General features: G+C 47.0%; 1 protein-coding gene across 1 annotated transcript in view; it reads left to right on the top strand.

Moving 5' to 3' along the window:
• Positions 1-20,009, top strand: part of VIPR1 (vasoactive intestinal peptide receptor 1) — a 110,714-nt gene that overhangs the window by 28,373 nt on the left and 62,332 nt on the right. Inside the window, exon 2 of the mRNA XM_028750867.2 lies at positions 6,681-6,777. Within this exon, the coding sequence (XP_028606700.1) occupies positions 6,681-6,777 (97 nt within the window). The remainder of the gene's footprint in view (positions 1-6,680; positions 6,778-20,009) is intronic.

Raw genomic sequence — 20,009 nt, 5'->3', positions numbered from 1 at the left:
CCTTCCGCAGGGCCTGCAAGACAGAGCTGTTCCACCAGGCCTTTGGTCAGGGCGCAGCCTGACCCCCTCCTCTGGCAATCTGCACAGAATTTTGCTTGATGGTTGCCATTAATTTGATTTTAATTTGATTTAATTAATTTTATAATGAATGCTTTTAGAATGTCGGACTATTTTGATTGTTGTTAGCCGCCCTGAGCCCAGCTTCGGCTGGGGAGGGCGGGATATAAATAAAATTTATTATTATTATTATTATAATTAACTGTAAAGTTGTTCACTGCTCCTCCTCAGACTGCACAGAGAAAGCATTTTGGTTCCTGATATTCATTCCGATTGTGTAGATAAAGTATAATTGATATGAATTCTACAGGATGTGGTATTAGTGTCTGAAAACGGTCCAGATCCACGGATTCTCAGGCATGCACCTCCCGATGGTAGAGATGTCAGGCGTCATCCTGGCACCCAGATATCTTCACTGATAGCCAGGTGCAAAACGCATCTGGCGGATTCCAAAACATTGCAGACAGGGAGTCTCTCTCCTAACTTAATATGGAGGTGCTGGTGTCTGATCCTGGCCCCTTCTGCATGCAAAGAAGATTCTCTACCGCCAATCCGCAGCCCGGCTCCTACAAGATTAATTGAGTTGTAAAGGCACAAATCTGGGAGAAACCGCAAGGCCTTTCAGAGGATAAAGTCCAAATTCCAAGCGACGGCGATAAACTAGACTCTGGTTACCCGAGAGACAGCAAAGTGTGTGTGTGTTTTACAGTAGAGTTTATGGGCAAACCCAGTGTAAGCGAGCTCTAACTTTATAGGTGCTGTTACAAGCTGGTAAGCCCAGATTTGTTATGTTCCATTTCAGACTTGATGGTCTCCCATACTATACTTTCTTCAGCTTTCAGTTTATGCCAGCAGCGTGAGCTTGCAAAGCTAGCGTGCTCTTTGCCCCTGCAGGCTCATTTCAGTGCTAAGATGCGCACAAAACTTAGGATAGTAAGAGGGTGGTGGATTGGGTATCTGTGTGTTTGGCTTATCTGATGGATGGGGAGTAGTAGTGAGAAAGCGGCTGCAAGGAGGAAACCAGGGGTCAGCAAACTTTTTCAGTAGGGGGGCGGTCCACTGTCCCTCAGACCTTGTTGGGGGCTGGACTATATTTTGAAAAAATAATAATGAACGAATTCCTATGCCCCACAAATAACCCAGAGATGCATTTTAAATAAAAGCACACATTCTAGTCATGTAAAAACACCAGGCAGGCCCCACAAATAACCCAGAAATGCGTTCTAAATCTCAATTTCTTATTCTTCCGGTAAGTTTCGCCGTTTCTGCATATTCCATAAGTTTTTGTATCCATTCTTCCTTTGCTGGGACTTCTTCTTTCCATTTTGGGGCAAGTAACATTCTTGCCGCTGTAGCTGCATACATAAATAAATTTCTGTACGATTTACATAGGTAGTTCTATCCCTATAGCAACCTAAGGTGTGTCGGTCTAAACCAGGCTTCTTCAACCTCAGCCCTCCAGATGTTTCAGGACTACAATTCCCATCATCCCTGACCACTGGTCCTGCTAGCTAGGGATCATGGGAGTTGTAGGCCAAAAACATCTGGAGGGCTGAGGTTGAGAAAGCCTGGTCTAAACAACAGAGAGAGAGAGAGAGAAGTCAGCATAGACATAAAGGTATGTGGATAGTCTGGGAATCTGGAGGTTCCTCAATCTCACCTACTGTGCTGGTTCCGAGGGTTAACCGTGCAGCGAGGTCCAAGTCCAGTCCGAGGTCAAGGGTGCAGTATGGAGGCTGTCCGTCAAGGCTGAAGCTGGGTCCAAGGCAGGGAGTCGGGTGAACTCAGGAACTCTGGCAGGAGAGCAGGACAGGGTGCAGGCAGGAACAGGCTACCAACAATGTTACTCCCGCAACTTGGGGCTGGGGCTGGTCGGCTTTTATCTGCCCCGAGGCATAGGGTGGCCCCGATCCACAGGTGACTCACCTCTCCTGGCCTGGAGGAGAACACTCCTCCTGCAGGAACTTAGTTCCCTCCGCCTCTCTGCCCTGAGCCTCTGCAGCTCAGGAGAGGCTGGAGGGTTCCCGGACCCAGAGGCAACCTCAGCTTCCCCTGATGGGGCTGAGAGTGGAGCACCTGCAGGCAATGGGTCCTCCATCACCTCAGGAGCCAGAGCAGACTCAGCTGGTGCCTGCACCTGAGGATCCAGCACAGGTGAGGACCTTTCAGACTCAAGCCCCAGCCCCGGCTCAGCTGGTTCTAGTGGCGGGGAATCCTGTGCAGGCTGGGATTTCTCAGGTTCAGCCTCCGAGTCCGAATCCCAGGCCATCACACCTCCATGTTAGCCCCTCTTTTGCAAGTTGAGTTGCACCCAAGCCTCTAATAGATTGGCATTCTGGTTCTTCTGGCTGCAGTGTTTTTCTTCTCGTTCTACATGCATGTCCACTGATTCAGAAGAAGTCCAAACAACCACTGTGAGCAGGCGTGCGATGACCTTCACAGCAGAAGGCCAGGGGGGACAGGGCAAACCCACCCTTTGTATGTGATAGTGTGTCTCCTTTATATGCCCCAATCCAGCTGTAGCCACAGTTCCAAAAATATATATTTTTTAATTTTAAGTTGTGCCAGAATGTAGGTGGGAATGTGTGTTTCAATGTGCATCAAAATGTGCCCTGCGTTTGTTTTTTCCAAAGGCATTCAGAGTTAGATGCGTTTTCCAAGGTGCATCGAGATGCAAAAACCAATCTGTCTCTGGAATTCCTGATCTAGCCAGTGCTGACACACACAAAAACCTTGCTGACTTCCAAGGTTTGGAACAACAGGTCTCTTGTATCAGATCAAGAGTCTATTCTGCCCGTTTTTCCTAGCACCAAGAGTAATGCTAGCAGTCTCCTCCAGGAAATATCACTTGAGTACAACAATAACGCTTGGGGTTTGCTTGCTTCTCCATCTTCTCTGCAAATCTGGTCTGTTTTTTTCCATTCTGATTGAGCTTTGCACAGGTATTTCATTTATGTAAATCATTCCGAAAGTAGGTAAAATGCCGGCATCAGCTTAAAAACCCTTCTTCCCTGAAGACATGATATAAAAAACGCAGTACCAGTCTGTTAAAATCTTCGAGATTCTGTTTGACGTGGGTAGTCCTAACCTTCCCTTTCCGTCCATTTAAGGGAGCTTCTCAATCTTTCATTTATTCAAATGTATTTACTGCCTTTTGAGCTCTCAAGGCAGTTTGCAGCATAGTGATGTACTTAAAATGCTTAAGATCAAAGCTGGAGGAAAGTGAAAAGAGGCCGGAAGATAATATCACCTGAAACAAGCCACAGCATCAGTGATGCACATAGTGTTTTGTAGAATAACATCAGTGCTTCTTTTTCTGGGGGTATTAAGGTAAGTTTACCAGATTATTTTCAATGAATCCGGGGACACTACAAATAAACAAATAAATAAATGCTACACGTTGAGGAGCATCCCCATCCCAACTCCTACTTGCGTGTAAGCAGGAGGGGGCGGGGATCCCTCAGCTGGGAAGGGAGGCTTCCCGTTGCCTAACTGAGAGATCCCTTTTTTAAAAAAATGATATTTATTGAAATTTTAAACAGTTATACAAACTTCACAATCATAACAAGAAAAAGAAAAGAAACACCACCACCACAATCAAATAATAACAGAAAAATACAATGCCAGACATAAAAATAGAAAAAAGAAAGACATACAAAAAAATATAAAAATCCAATTTCTTACTTGTTACTTTCATAACCCTCTTTCCTGACTTCCTCACATCTCCCTTTTCTGTGTTCCCTTTTACACAATCGTATTCAGCAATACCTTACCCTCTTTCAAATCTTACTATATGTTATACATTTCAACTGTTATGTCACCAGTTTTTCCCTTTATATCATTTTGTTTAGGTCTGACATAATGTTATTCTAGCCTCTTCACCCTTATTCTTATAAAATATTTTTTACATAACTGAGAGATCCCTGCCCCCCTCCTGCTTGCACGCAAGTAGGAGTTGGGAGGCTGCTCCGATAGGCAGCATGAAGCCTCCCTTCACAGCTTAGTTGCTGGGGTCAGGGAAGGTGGAGGCAGCCGGAAGCTGCATCTTAGAGCCCCTGCACCACCATCATATGGGGACTTCCCAGCAGCTCCTGAAGCCAGCCAGAGCCAACTGCTCCGGGCTGCTGAGACTGCCGCTGCTGCATTTCCCAGGGACATTAGATGAAATCCGGGGACATTCCGGGGATGGAATTTGTCCAGGGACTTATTCACAAATCCGGAGACTGTCCCAGGGAAACGGGGATGTCTGGTAACCCTATATTAAGGTTACACAGCACTGGCACTTTTTTCTTTTCTTTAAGAAAAGCACTGGTTGAAAGTATGGCGCTTCCTGTAAAAACCGTATGTTGAGTACCAGCACCTATTTTTCTAGAACTTCCGGGTCATGTGGCCAGCATGACTAAGCCGCTTCTGGCAAACCAGAGCAGCGCACAGAAACGCCGTTTACCTTCCCTCCAGAGCGGTACCTATTTATCTACTTGCACTTTGACATGCTTTCGAACTGCTAGGTTGGCAGGAGCAGGGACCGAACAATGGGAGCTCACCCCGTCACGGGGATTCAAACCACTGACCTTCAGATCGGCAAGCCCTAGGCTCTGTTAGTTATGCTGGCCACATGACGCGGAAGCTGTACGTCGGCTTCCTTGGCCAGTAAAGCGAGATGAGCACCGCAACCCCAGAGTCGTCCGCGACTGGACCTAATGGTCAAGGGTCCCTTTACCCTTTGCCTAACAATTTTGCTCCTGGGCGACCACCCCAGTGCGCGCGCACACACACAGCATGCTATACCACTGCTCATGGGGCTTATCCACATTTAAGTTTCCTCTGATTTTTTTCCTTTGATAATATTTTATTAATTTTCCAAAAATAACAATACATTAAAAGAAAAGGAAGGGAAAAACAAAACATCATAAACAAATTTTTAAACCATAATTTTTTGCTTGACTTCCCGACACTCCCCCTTTTGGCTCCATTGATTAGTACTTGTTCATGCACGTCCATAAAATCTTATATTCTTAACTATCCAATTTTAAACCTTCTTCATGTTATTACAAGTGACTTTTAAAATATAATAAGAATAAGAATTTATTATTTATACCCTGCCCATCTGGCTGGGTTTCCCCAGCAACTCTGGGCGGCTTCCAACCAAATATGAAAAACAGTACTGCATCAAACATTAAAAACTTCCCTAAACAGGGCCGCCTTCAGTTGTCTTTTAAAAGTAAAATAGTTGTTTATTTCCTTGACATCTGGTGGGAGGGCATTCCACAGGGTGAGTGCCACTACTGAGAAGGCCCTCTGCCTGGTTCCCTGTAACTTGGCTTCTCGCAATGAGGGAACCGCCAGAAGGCCCTCGGAGCTGGATCTCAGTGTCCGGGCAGAACGATGGGTGTGGAGACGCTCCTTCAGGTATACTGGGCCAAGGCCGTTGGCGGCTTTACAGGTCAGCACCAACACTTTGAGTTGTGCTCAGAAATGTACTGGAAGCCAATGTAGGTCTTTCAGGACCGGTGTTATGTGGTCTCGGTGCCCACTCCCAGTCACCAGTCTAGCTGCCGCTAGTTCTACTAATGTAAAAAATCTATACACAAAGCTTAAAGAGTATGCATTAAACATTTGCCCATATATATATATATATATATATATATATATATATACACACACACACACACACACGCACACACACAGTGGTACCTCTGGTTAAGTACTTACAGTGGTACCTCAGGTTAAGTACTTACATTGGTACCTCGGGTTAAGTACTTAATTCGTTCCAGAGGTCTGTACTTAACCTGAAACTGTTCTTAACCTGAAGCACCACTTTAGCTAATGGGGCCTCCCGCTGCTGCCGCGCCGCCGGAGCACGATTTCTGTTCTCATCCTGAAGCAAAGTTCTTAACCTGAAGCACTATTTCTGGGTTAGCAGAGTGTGTAACCTGAAGCGTATGTAACCTGAAGCGTCTGTAACCCAAGGTACCACTGTATATATAAAAAATACAAATTCCCCTTTCTTGGGTTTCTAGTTAACTACTTTGTCTTGCATAGTTCAATAAACACATTTAAGTTTCCTCTTATCTTTCCAGAGACAGGATTCCTGCATTGTAGGTTTTGGACTAAATGACCTTAGGTTACCCTTCCAACTCTCTGATTCTAGTTCCGTGCTTTTAGGCTCCATGTCTGAGCATCCTTTTTTTCTTTGCTCCGGAGCTTTCCTTGAGAAAACATGCTCTTTAAAGCTCATTTGGAGCAAACATCCGCTGAAAACCCAAATTCCCATTTGCTCTGATTGAGTGCTTAAAAAGTGGGGGTCTGTGGGGAAAGCTGTGGGGTGGGGAGCCCCACTTAGACACAGAGCTTTTAAGTGCAGGCCTGTGCAGAGTGTGTCCAAAGTTAACTGAATGTGTGAACGTGTGAACATAGCAGTTCCAAAGTCCTGGGTCAGTTAAGGTCAGCTCCAGTATGATCCCGCTGTTTTAACACAGGAGTTTTATTGTGAGTTTTTTATTTTCCTGACGGTAGCTGCCCTGAGAATTTTTTAATGGAAGGGCAGATCGTTTTAAAACAAACAGACTTTATCCATGGATGGGGGTTAAAAAAATCTCTTTTTCTCTCTGGCCTTCCTGCAGGTGTCAAGCATGTCTCCGGAATGTTCTATCATGCTGATCATCGAATCCGAGAGGGACAAATGTTTTGAGCACTCGGACTTTGATAACCAAACTTTAGGTAAGAATTGGGGTTTTAGAATTTTAAACAACCCTTCTGCTTTCTGTGCATCTTCTCCGACTCAGTCTGGTTTGTTTATTGATTGATTTAATCTGTTGCATTTTTATCCCAACTTTTTCTCCAAGAAGCTCATAAGTGGCGTACCATATTTTTCGATCTATAAGACGCACCAGACCACAAGCCGCACCTAGTTTTTGGAGGAGGAAAACAAGAAGAAAAAATCTGAATCTCGGAAGCCAGAACAGCAAGAGGGATCGCTGCGCAGTGAAAGCAGCAATCCCTCTTGCTGTTCTGGCGTCTGGGATAGCTGCACAGCCTGCATTCGCTCCATAAGACGCACACACATTTCCCCTTACTCTTTAGGAGGGAAAAAGTGAGTCTTACAGAGCAAAAAATACAGTAATCTGTTGCATTTTTATCCCAACTTTTTCTCCAAGAGGCTCGTAAGTGGCGTAAATCCTTTTGGAAGGAAGTCGCTGGAGGCTTAGTGTGGTGTTTTGCAACATTCGGGTTTATTTGCGAATACTGAGGCAGAAGCGCAGCTTAAACAGACACCCAAAGCCCATGTCAGAGAGAGAGGTAGCACTCTAATAAACCGCTAATCAAAAACTCAGGTTTTCTGAGTCTTAGTCTCACTCAAACAGCAATCTGTTGTTGGCTTTCGTCCCATTCAGAAGACTTAAAGAGGAGGTCTAGCAGTTAGTTTCCATAGAAACTCATCACCTATAGCTTCACTAACAAAAGGATGCATCTGACCAAAGGCTAGGCAGAAGTTTGACCAATTTTAAGCAATTCTTCTGGTCTTATTAACTCTCTCCTGCCCAAACCTGCAATAACATTATTAGGCTAAAGAGCCAGACCAAGAACAGGAAAACTACAAAAACACCTAGTTCCAACTAAAGTGGTCAGTTGATGTCACACACGGATCCCCCACAATATAGAAAACAAGCAAGTCAGAAAGAAATTACAGTGGTACCTTGGGTTACAGACGCTTCAGGTTACAGACTCCGCTAACCCAGAAATAGTACCTCGGGTTAAGAACTTTGCTTCAGGATGAGAACAGAAATCGTGCGGCGGCAGCAGGAGACCCCATTAGCTAAAGTGGCACCTCAGGTTAAGAACAGTTTCAGGTTAAGAACAGACCTCCAGAACGAATTAAGTTCTTAACCCGAGGTACCACTGTATTCTCTCTGCCAGGCTTGTCTTCTCTGCATAGAGGAATTTTTTTTTATTTTTTTTTTAATGAAGGCATTTGGTCATGTGAGCCACCCACCACTACAGCATCCCAGATATAGCTTTGCCACCTCACTGAGAACTAGCCGCTTGCGGGGCTTTAATGTTCCTCTGGCTAAAAATGGCTGCCGCGGCTCCGAAACCAGTGTCATGGGATTCAGTCGGGTTTGAAATCCAGGATGGAGGTTCAGGAGAGGGTGGGCCCAGGTGTGAGCTCCCCAGACAGAGGGGACTTTTCAGGTCCAATTATTGAGGCAGGTGTGTTTAACTTGCCTTCCCCGTGTTCCCCTTCGGAGTCACCGAACGAGTTCTTTCTGTTTAAAGGAGGCTTAAGGAACGGGGCAGGTTTGAAAGCGGCGTAAACAAAAGACTCTGTGAGTTGGCCTCAGCTGTCAGGGAGCATTCACCCTTTCATGTAGCGCAGAGATTCATTTCACTTTCTGAATTTAGCAGCCTGAAAGGCCAGCCTTAGGAATATATCTTTCCAGAGCACTCTTCAGATCTGGTCTTCCTTTGTGTGGTGTCTGGAGAGAGTTTGGAAGGGGGAATTGGGGCCAATTAGCAATTCTCCCTCAAACTAAAAATAAAAATGTTCCTACTCAGGAATCTCCTTGACTCTGTGGCTGGCTATTGGTCCACCAAGCCAGTGGCATAGTGTGGGGGGTGCAGGGGGGGGCCGGCCACACCAGGTGCAACATCGGGGGGGCGCTCACACTTGCAGCTCTCTGCCCCTACCTGGCTCACTCACTCTCTCTCACTGCAGTGCTGGCTGTGCGAATCCGATCCGAGCCGGCGGGTCGCCGGCCACTGTGGAGGGGGGGTGCCAGGCGTGCGGTGCGGATTAGAGGGCGCAAATCCACGGGTTAGGGGGTGCAAATTACTTGCCTTGCCCCGGGTGCTGACAACCCACGCTACGCCACTGCACCTAGCCCAGTCTTCTACAACCTTGGGTCCTCAGTTGTTGGACTGCATCTCCCATCATCCACAGCCATCTTAGCCCAGTAGTCCAGGATGATGGGAGTTGTAGTCCAACACTTGGGGTCCAACGCTGTTGCAGTCCAGTGTTATCTCCTCTGACATATAGTGGTTCATCAAGATCTCATGCGAAGGGCTTCCTCAGATCCAAACAAGGTCATTCAGCATCCAAAGCAAATGCTCAACTTTAGGATGGATGGACTAGTCCTGGGTCAGCAAACTTTTTCAACTGGGGGCTAGTCTACTGTCCCTCAGACCTTGGGGGGGGGCAGACTATATATTTTTGGGGGGGGAGAGAATGAATTCCTATGCCCCACAAATAACCCAGAGATGCATTTTAAATAAAAGGACACATTCTACTCATGTAAAAACACGCTGATTCCTGGACCGTCCGCGGGCCGAATTTAGAAGGCGATTGGGCCGGATCCGGCCCCCGGGCCTTGGTTTGCCTACCCATGGGCTAGTCTGTTTCCATCCCATGTCAGCTGCTGCGTTTTCTGTGCGTTAAACACACACACACAGAAATACACAATTACGTCGTATACAGTTCCCCCAGAAAATGTGCATTTTTATATCTATCATCTATCTATCATCTATCTATCTATCTATCTATCTATCTATCTATCTATCTATGTATATTTAACTGAAACTGCATTGCAAAAACTAGAGGTGTGCGTGCAATCTTTCTGCGTATATCAGTGAAGGAACCACAAATTGGGTCAGTCGTTTTTAAATAGTCGCTCTGTGTAGATGGTACCTACCTAGTAGAACAACGGTCTGACTTCGTATAAGGAAGTTTCCTTTGTTCCTATTTAAAGCAGTCCCTTTGCTTGGAAGTCATGAGGGCTGGAATATTATGCTGTTTTTAGAAGAGCAGCTACAGGTCAGTGGGAGAGCTTCAGAAGAATTTATTTGTTTACGCTGTTTATAGGCCCCTGGACATCATGTACCATGTACACAACCCCCTTGTACGTCTGCTGCCCCTTCACAGAATCATAGAAGCGTAGATTTGGAAGGGACCCTGGGGGTCATCTAGTCCAACCCTCTCCAATGCTGGATTCTCAACTAAAGCAGCCATGACAGATGCCCAGCCAATCTCTGCTAAAAGCGTCCGAGGAAGGAGAGTCTACCCAGGGCCGTCTTAAGCATATGCAGCGGCAAGGTGCAAAGATCCTCCCAGCACCCCTACGTTGCCCAAAGTTGTTGACCTTTTTTTAGGAAATACTGTATTTTTTGCTCTATAAGATGCACCAGACCACAAGACGCACCTAGTTTTTGGAGGAGGAAAGCAAGAGAGAAAAAAATCTGAATCTCAGAAGCCAGAACAGCAAGAGGGATCGCTGCACAGCGAAAGCAGCAATCCCTCTTGCTGTTCTGGCTTCTGTGATAGCTGTGCAGCCTGCATTCGCTCCATAAGACGCACACACATTTCCCCTTACTTTTTAGGAAGGAAAAAGTGAGTCTTATAGAGCAAAAAATACGGTAGATGTTTACCTTTAGAACGGTTGTGGGACACAGGGACTCACAGCACCAACCAGCGGGGGGGTGCCAGCGCTCCACGCACAAGGGTGTACGAAGGTGGATGCGGGTTCCATGCTGGGGGGAGCAAAATGTCGCGCAGCACAGTCAACGCGCTTTCTGCCCACTGCCTCTCCCCCCGCACCGCTGCATGGTGGCAAACTGTTTCGGCTGCGCACGCAGTGCCCAGAGCATTGTATAATGTTGTGGGTGCTGCGCAACACATTCTGTTGTGTGCGCCAAGCTGCGGGTTCCTTTATTGGCTTTTCCGCTGTTGGCGCACGCTCCCAGCGCCACCCAACATGGGATACCAGTGCAGAAAGATCTCAGGATGGGATCCGTGCACTCCTATTCGTTGGGTTTCGTTGTTGCCGTCGGTGCATGGCGGATCCTGTCCGGAGATCTTTCCTCCGCTGCTGCTTGCGTTCCCCGTCATTTTGCGCTGACACCCCACATTGGCCGGTGCTGGGAGCATGCACCGACAGTGGTAAAGCTAGCAAAGGAACCCGCAGTGTGGTGCACACAACAGGATGCGTCGCGCAGTGCCCACAACATTACACGGTGCTCCAGGCATGGCACCGAAACAGTTAGCCTCTATGCAGCTGGGGCAAGAGCTGACAGCCGAGTGGAGCAGAGCCCATTGGAGTGCCGCAGGCTCTGCTGCGGGCGGCTCGGCGCAAGTTCGGGGGCGAGCGTTGGAGTCCGGGGAAGAGACGGCCACAGCAGAAGACCCGCAGTGCTCCAACGGGCTCTGCTTCGCTCGGCTGTTGGCGGCTCTTCTCCAGACTCCAACGCTCAGCCCCAGACTCTCGGCCTGGCGCCCCTGAGAGCCCGGCGCCCGGGTGCTGTGCACCCCTAGCGCCAACGGTTAAGACGGCCCTGAGTCCACCACCCTAGGGAGTTCTGTCCACTGCCGAACAGCTCTGACGGTCAGAAAGTTCTTCCCAATGTTGAGTCAGAATTTCTTTCCTTGTAACTTGAATCCATTGCCTTGAGTCCTACTCTCCCTCAGCCTTCTGCAAAGCCCCATGTGGCCTGCCATCCAGGCATCTCTGATCAGTTCCAACATGCCTGTCCTTTGCACATACAATGCCCCTTGGCCGTGGCAGCGAGCACGAAAATCCTTGCAGTCCCAAATCTAATAGAACAGCTTTATAGGCAGATACGTGTATTAACTGCTGCAGCCGCTTGCATCCTGTGGTCAGGTGGGAATATCGGTCATTGTTTAAAAAGCAATTTGTTGCCTTTGGCTAATGAAATGAAGGGTGTCTTTTTTAAAAAAAGAAGGAAAGAGTCAGACATAATCAGTACAAACTGAAAAGAACATTGGATTTAGAAGCCCTTTTATCACTTGCATTGATTAAAGGTGATTAATCTGCTTGGACATGTTTGATTAGGCCGCTGACTAGTCATTACTCAAGACCAGCCCTCCGCAATGCCTCATCCATCATTCCTTTACTTCTGGACACTAAATATATAAGCTGTTTCCTTCTATGAAGCAGGAAGAGCTGGCTGCGATAGGCGGCTTGCAGAAAGCAAACAGGGAAATCATCGGTTTGGCTCAGTTTATTGCTAAAGGCGAAGACAGACGAAATTTTTTAGGCGTGGTAGTTTGGTGGTGTTGTCACTGCCTTCCAAGAAAACCTGTTGCCTGTGAGTGCTAGCTGCAGGATCTGTGCTCCTTCAAATGTTCCCAGATTCCAACCCTCATTGACCCCAGTCAGCACAGCCAATAATCTAGAAATGTAGTTCCTCGGGACGTGGAAAGCTGCAGAGTCCGCTTCCCCATGCGGAAATGGAAGCCAGCTCCTGGAGTTTTCAGCTGCCATTTTGTGTTTTATTAGAGGAAACGGTTTGTTAAAAAAAGCATTTCTGAGAGAATATGGTGGTGCTGGCAGGTGTGGGCACCCTCTGTCCAGTATACCTGAAGCAGTGTCTCCACCCTCATCGTTCTGCCCAGACACTGAGATCCAGCGCTGAGGGCCTTCTGGCGGTTCCCTTGCTGCGAGAAGCCAAGTTACAGGGAACCAGGCAGAGGGCCTTCTCGGTAGTGGCACCCGCCCTGTGGAACGCCCTCCCCTCAGATGTCAAAGAGAAAAATAACTACCAAACTTTTAGAAGACATCTGAAGGCAGCCCTGTTTAGGGAAGCTTTTAATGTTTAATAGGTTATTGTATTTTAGTGTTTTGTTGGAAGCCGCCCAGAGTGGCTGGGGAAACCCAGCCAGATGGACGGGGTATAAATAATAAATAATTATTATTATTATTATTATTATTATTATTATTATTATTATTATTATCATCATCATCATCATCATCATCTGTCCTCACAAATACTAACTGCAGCTGATATGGCCAACGTGGTGCTTTCAAAGCATTGTAAGAACTACAATTCCCATCAGCCCCATTTAGCAGGTCATGCATGTTGGGAGCTGTAGTCCAGTGGTAAATGGCGTAATGGTTAGCGTGTTGGACTGTGAACTGGGAGCCCAGGGGCAGGAGAAAACAAGCTTGCTCCATCTTCCATGTGACTGCCCTTCGGATATTTGAAGACCCAGTCTCCCTCTAAGTCTTCTCTTCTCCAGGCTAAGCATTCCCCAACTCCCTCAACCGTTCCACATAGGGCTTGGTTTTGAGATCTTGGTTCCCCTCATCTGCACATGTTCCAGCTTGTCAGTATCCCTTCTTGAACTGTAGGGACGCGGGTGGCGCTGTAGGTCAAACCACAGAGCCTAGGACCTGCCGATTGGAAGGTTGGCGGTTCGAATCCCCGCGACGGGGTGAGCTCCCGTTGCTCGGTCCCAGCTCCTGCCCACCTAGTAGTTCGAAAGCATGTCAAAGTGCAAGTAGATAAATAGGTACCGCTCTGGCGGGAAGGTAAACGGCGTTTCCTTGTGCTGCTCTGGTTCGCCAGAAGCGGCCTAGTCATGCTGGCCACATGACCCGGAAGCTGTACGCCTGCTCCCTCGGCCAATAAAGCAAGATGAGCGCCGCAACCCCAGTGTCGGTCACGACTGGACCTAATGGTCAGGGGTCCCTTTACCTTTACCCTATCTCCCTCTCAGTCTTCTCTTCTCCAGGCTAAGCATTCCCAACTCCCTCAACCATTCCACATATGGCTTGGTTTTGAGACCTTGGTTCCCCTCATCTGCACACGTTCCAGCTTGTCAGTATCCCTTCTTGAACTGTGGTGGCCAGAACTGGACACAGTACTGGCAGAAGAGAGCAGTATTATTACTTCCCGCTATACTCCTGATGATGCAGCCTAGAATAGCATTATTGAGGGGAGGGCATATCAAAGCCAGATAAACAATATGGCAGCTACTCATCCACATGGGTGTAATCTGATTATCTCATTTTAGCTAATCAATTTCCTTCCTAATCACTCATTCTGTTAATACACACACACACAAACACACACAAACCATAACAAGCTTTTTCAATCCGTTCTGGCTCATTTGCTGGGCTGCTGGCTGCTCAGGCAAAGCATCCCCCGGCTCTGCATGTTTCCACAAGCACAAAACCACCCAGCATGGCACAGATCAGAAAGTGACTGGGTTCTCAGGCAGCCTGGTCCGATTCTTTGAAAGCCCTGATTGCTTTAACAAATTGGATGAAGAAAAACTTCTGAGGGGGTGAATATTAGAGCAATCAGGACGATCAGTGCAGCTCAGGAGAAGCGAAAGGAATTGGGGGCCGAGGTGGGGTGAGTCACAAATGAAGCAAAAGGGAGCACAGTTTCGTTTTCCTAATGGGGTCCGCTGCCGCAGCTTCTAAGCACTGCTCCTACAGTAGTGAGGCAGTAGAAGTGGCTGGTTCTGAAGGCTTGGGATGTTCTCATTAAAACATTAAGGCAGGGGTCAGCAAACTTTTTCAGCAGGGGGCCAGTCCACTGTCACTCAGACTTTGTGGGGGGCCGGACTATATTTTTTGGGAGGGGGGAGAACGAATTCCTACGCCCCACAAATAACTCAGAGATGCATTTTAAATAAAAGCACACATTCTACTCATGTTAAAACACGCTGATTCCTAGACCGTCCTCGGGCCAGATTTAGAAGGCGATGGGCCCAATTCGGCCCCGGGCCTTAGTTTGCCAACCCATGCATTAAGGGGATGGAGAGCTGCCAAGGATGTTTTATGACAGTGTTGTGGAATAGAGTTGTCACGCAGAGACATTGCCATTGTTCAAGGACACGAGCCGTCAGGCAGAATCCAGTGGATTCCCACTCACCACTGAATCATAGAATCGTAGAACTGTAGAGCTGGAAAGGATCCCCAAGGGTCATCTAGTCCCACCCCTACAATGCAGGAATCTTCTGCCTAATGTGAACCAGTGTGGTGTAGTGGTTAAGAGCAGTAGACTCGTAATCTGGTGAACCGGGTTCTCGTCTCTGCTCCTCCCCATGCATTACTCCTCCAATAACATTACAGTTCCATTTTCAATCCCTTGCCTAGTCATCTCTAATGTGGAATTCACTTTTTTCACAGCTGTCACACTCTGGCATGACATCTTCATCCAACTTTATTCACTGTAGCACTTGAGAGAGGCTCTGTCTCCCCAAGCTGTAACACACAGCAAACGTGTATAAACCCAAAACATTTGATCATTTCCTTCTGACAATGATTTGCAGAAATGTATTCTTGAAAGGGTCTTGTCTTGGAGATCCCAGCAAAGATTACTTTGTTGTGATTTCCTTTCTGCCAGTCTTTGTCGAAAACGCACCACGTGGTGCCTTTCAGGAGGGGAGATTTAGCAAAGCACAGAAAAATGTTAAAATAATCATAATAAAAGCTGTCAAGAAAGGTTAATGAGTTTTCAAATGTGGCATCTGCTCTATTCTTCAGCTTGTAGAGCGGCAAGATAAGAAATTAATTAATGCATCCTTTTGCTTCCTCTGAGAGGGTAAATTCTCGGCCTTTCTGTCTGGATGACGGCAAAACCGCCTGCTGGGGAACTGAAAAATTAATCTTTGAAACTTTTGTGGAAGTTGCATTTGAAGTTCAGAAATGCCATTTCCAGAGCCTAGAACTTTTGAAGGAAGGAAGGAAGGAAAGTTATTAAATGAAAGTGTCTATATTTGGAGTCAGATGTTGAGGATACAGAGCCTTCACTATGCAGATAACTTGCAGATAACTTATAGGAGGGTTTGGTTCCAGGGTCCACACATAAATGCACAAAGGCAGGAAGAGAGTTTGGATTTTATATCCCGCTTTATCACTCCCCTTAAGGAGTCTCAAAGCGGCTAACATTCTCCTTTCCCTTCCTCCCCCACAACAAACACTCTGTGAGGTGAGTGGGGCTGAGAGACTTCAAAGAAGTGTGACTGGCCCAAGGTCACCCAGCAGCTGCATGTGGAGGAGCGGGGAAGCGAACCCGGTTCACCAGATTATGAGTCTACCACTCTTAACCACTACACCACACTGGCTCTCAATGCACACACACACCCCAATCACTCCCCCACACAAGGTGGAGGGCTGCTTGCCTGGCTTTGGGAAGACAGCATCCCAGAGCCCTCCTTCCACCTTCACAAAGTCCAGTAAAGGAGGCACTAAGCCAGGCACCCCCAAACTCGGCCCTCCAGATGTTTTGGGACTACAACTCCCATCATCCCTAGCTAACAGGACCAGTGGTCAGGGATGGTGTGAATTGTAGTCCCAAAAACATCTGGAGGGCCGAGTTTGGGGATGCCTGCACTAAGCTCTCACACAGCCTTCCCAGCGCCAAGTAAGCCTGTGATCACAGCTGTGTGCAGGGGAGAGGGGATAAAGAAATGGGGAGTGGTGAAAGGTGGGTTTCCTCCACTCCACATTTATTTATTTATCCCCCCCCCCATCACATACACATACATGTGCAAAGCTGCAATCAGGTACGGATAATAAGCGAAAGATGTGAGTTACCTGTACAGTGGTACCTCTGGTTAAGAATTTAATTCATTCTGGAGGTCCGTTCTTAACCTGAAACTGTTCTTAACCTGAGGTACCACTTTAGCTAATGGGGCCTCCTGCTGCTGCCGCACGATTTCTGTTCTTATCCTGAAGCAAAGTTCTTAACCCGAGGTACTATTTCTGGGTTAGCAGTGCCTGTCACCTGAAGCGTCTGTAACCTGAGGTACCACTGTATTTACACCTGTTGGAAATTAAGTGGGGGATACCAGTTAATCCTGAGTGGGGAAACTGCAAAAGAAAGAAGAAATCCAGACTGCCGGAATTCAAAAAGTACCGTATTTTTTGCTCTATAAGACTCACTTTTTCCCTCCTTAAAATTAAGGGGGAATGTGTGTGCGTCTTATGGAGCAAATGCAGGCTGCACAGCTATCCCAGAAGCCAGAACAGCAAGAGGGATTGCTGCTTTCACTGCGTAGCAATCCCTCTTGCTGTTCTGGCTTCTGAGATTCAGAATATTTTTTTTCTTGTTTTCCTCCTCCAAAAACTAGGTGCGTCTTGTGGTCTGGTGCGTCTTATAGAGTGAAAAATATGGTACATGGAGTTTGGGTCACTCCCTAGCCAAAAGAGCCTCCAACAGAGTTTTATACAAAAGTACGTGCAGTGTTTGCAAAGCACGGCAAAATACAAGTTGTCAGATCTTTGTGTGTCCTGGTACAGTGGTACCTTAGGTTACAGACGATTCAGGTTACAGACTCCGCTAACCCAGAAATAGTACCTTGGGTTAAGAACTTTGCTTCAGGATGAGAAGAGAAATCGTGCTCCAGCACGGGGGAAGTAGGAGGCCCCATTAGCTAAAGTGGTACCTCAAGTTAAGAACAGTTTCAGGTTAAGAACGGACCTCCAGAACGAATTAAGTTCATAACCTGAGGTAAAAAGGTAAAGGGACCCCTGACCATTAGGTCCAGGCGTGACCAACTCTGGGGTTGTAGCACTCATCTCACTTTATTGTCCGAGGGAACCAGCATACAGCTTCCGTGTCATGTGACCAGCATGACTAAGCCGCTTCTGGCGAAACCAGAGCAGCACACGGAAACGCCGTTTACCTTCCTGCCGGAGCGGTACCTATTTATCTACTTGCACTTTGATGTGCTTTTGAACAGGATCAGGGACTGAGCAACAGGAGCTCACCCTGTCGCGGGGATTCGAACCGCCGACCTTCTGATCAGCAAGTCCTAGGCTCTGTGGTTTAACCCACAGTGCCACCCGCGCCCCTAACCTGAGGTACCACTGCATTAAGCGCTCGCAATTGTGCTCCTCACTCCACCCCTCTCGGAGTAAATAGACCACAGCCTTAAGTAAGTTTAAATGCTTTACTTACAGGAATCAGAGATCTCACTCATGTATCATTCGACACTGCAGCAGAAACAACACAGGCAAGGTATTATTGGTTACTAAATATGGACGTTAGTCTCAAACATACAGTCTGAGATGTCTGCTCAGTTACATAGTTCAAAGAAAAGATGGGAGGACAGGAAACAACCCTTATTTACTTCCTCTCCAAAGGTGAGGGAGGTCATGACCTAACAAGCCTTCTCTAACAAATCACAGCAATTTACAGCTGCCTGGTCCTTAACCCCATTATTTATTAACTAGCATAGGCGTGCATTGTTAGGTTTGAATGCAAAATCTCCCACAATACAGGCAGAGAGCATAATATATAGCAAAATGTCTGACACGATTTTAGGCCTATACATGACAGGCCCCAAGTGAGATTTTGTTTGGCTGTTACCACTTCTCCCTGACCAGCAAACTTAGCAAAATATTTCTCACTTCCTTCCCCATTTTCCACCTCGTTGCTTTGTTTAGCTTCGGGTTTGCAACCTCGTTCCAGAAACGCATGACATTTTGTTTGCTCGGTGGCTGCAGCGGGAACACTTTTTGTCTCTCCGCCGCAAAGGCAGAGGCATGCAAGCCAAAGAGTTTGTTTGACTTGTAGCTGGAGAGGAAAACAGCTGTCCTCTATCTTCTGGGATTAAGCAGCCTTTTAGCAGCAAATCACCTTGTGCTGTGAAGGAAGAGACATTTTAAATTTGGAACAGCTTCCTCTCCTCTCTCCCACCACATCTTTAGAAAACAGTATGCAAATATGCTCAGGATTAGCTCTCCTAACAACTGTCGCAATAAACAGGAGGATGCAATTGTTGCTGTGATTAACAGCGATGAGTTGGAGTCATTCACTTGCTATCCCTGGGCCCCTTTTCGTACTCTTTGTCTTATTTCTTTTGTAGGGTGTTTATTCTGGCTCAGATAAGGGGAACTTTCTTCAGACCGAGGTCCATATTTCCTCATGGGCAAAGGTTAGAGCTGTATAGACACAAGCACACACCTGTCTCCATCTTCCACCCAGGCAAGCAAGGACCTTGGGGCCAGTGATGGACATGGCTTAGGGATAGGGGATATTGCTCCGTGAGAGTCCTGAGGGCCAGATAGAAAGGCCTCAGGGGCCATATCTGGAGGTGCACACCTCATTTGTTACTTGCGGAAACCTTGTTGCTGTCTTCTTCTGCGATCCCTCGTAGCTGAGTAAGATTGTCTTCCATAAACACGGTTTTAACAGTGAGTCCGTAAGTGACTGTGGAGGCCAATTCTGGATCCACACGTCCTTCCACAGTGGGGACATTGGTTTCCGGGCGGGAGTTGATCACGGTGTGGATTTGCCAAGTGTGCCTCCCTCTTAGCATGTTTCTCCCTTGCGTCCTGAGTTCAAGCGTCTTCAAAGCCCATGACACCTTTGGTAAAGGCTGTTCTCCAGCTGGAGCTCTCGCAGGCCAGTGTTTCCCGGTTGTCAGTGTGTATACTACATTTTTTAGATTTCCCTTGAGACAGTCTTTAAACCTCTTTTGTTGACCACCAGCATTACGCTTTCCATTTTTAAGTTCAGAATAGAGTAGTTGCTTTGGAAGATGATCATCAGCCATCCACACAACATGACCATTCCAACAAAGTTGATGTTGAAGAACCATTGCTTCAACACTGGTGATCTTTGCTTCTTCCAGTACACCAATATTAGTTCACCTGTCTTCCCAAGTGATGTGTAGCTGTAACGAAGCAGCTACCTTAATGCAGACTAGCTGGGCGGTTAGTAATAAATACTTGGGTTTGGCTAGCAACATGCGCAATGGCATACAGAGGCCCACAGCTTGGTGGTAGAGCTTCTGCCTCAGATGCACAAGGTCGCAGGTTCAATCCCTGGCGTCTCTCGGCAGGCCTGGCAGAGATGTCCTGTCCACAACCCCAGAGATTTATTACTTATTTGTAAAAATATTTGTGTACCATAAAATATATATATCATTTTTAAAAATCTACCAAAGTGGTTTATAGCAATAAAAACATGAAACCATACAGCAAAACCACAAAAGGGAAATTTAAAAGGCACCGGTGGTCTGGGGGCTGGCAACACAAGAACAGGCCTTTTCTACAGTGGTTCCCCATTTGTGGAATGCTCTCCCTACAAAGGTTTGGCTAGCGACTTTATTATAAACCTTTAGGCGCCTGGCAAAAGTGTTCCTCTTTACCCGTTGACATCCAATGCCCTTTGAAAAGGTGTTGGGGCAGGATTAT

The sequence above is a fragment of the Podarcis muralis genome, chromosome 12 (genome assembly GCF_964188315.1).
Source record: "Podarcis muralis chromosome 12, rPodMur119.hap1.1, whole genome shotgun sequence".
In the NCBI taxonomy this organism is placed as follows: Eukaryota; Metazoa; Chordata; class Lepidosauria; order Squamata; family Lacertidae; genus Podarcis; species Podarcis muralis.
The sequence above is the reverse complement of the archived record's forward strand: the minus strand, read 5'-3'. Positions and strand labels throughout refer to the sequence as shown.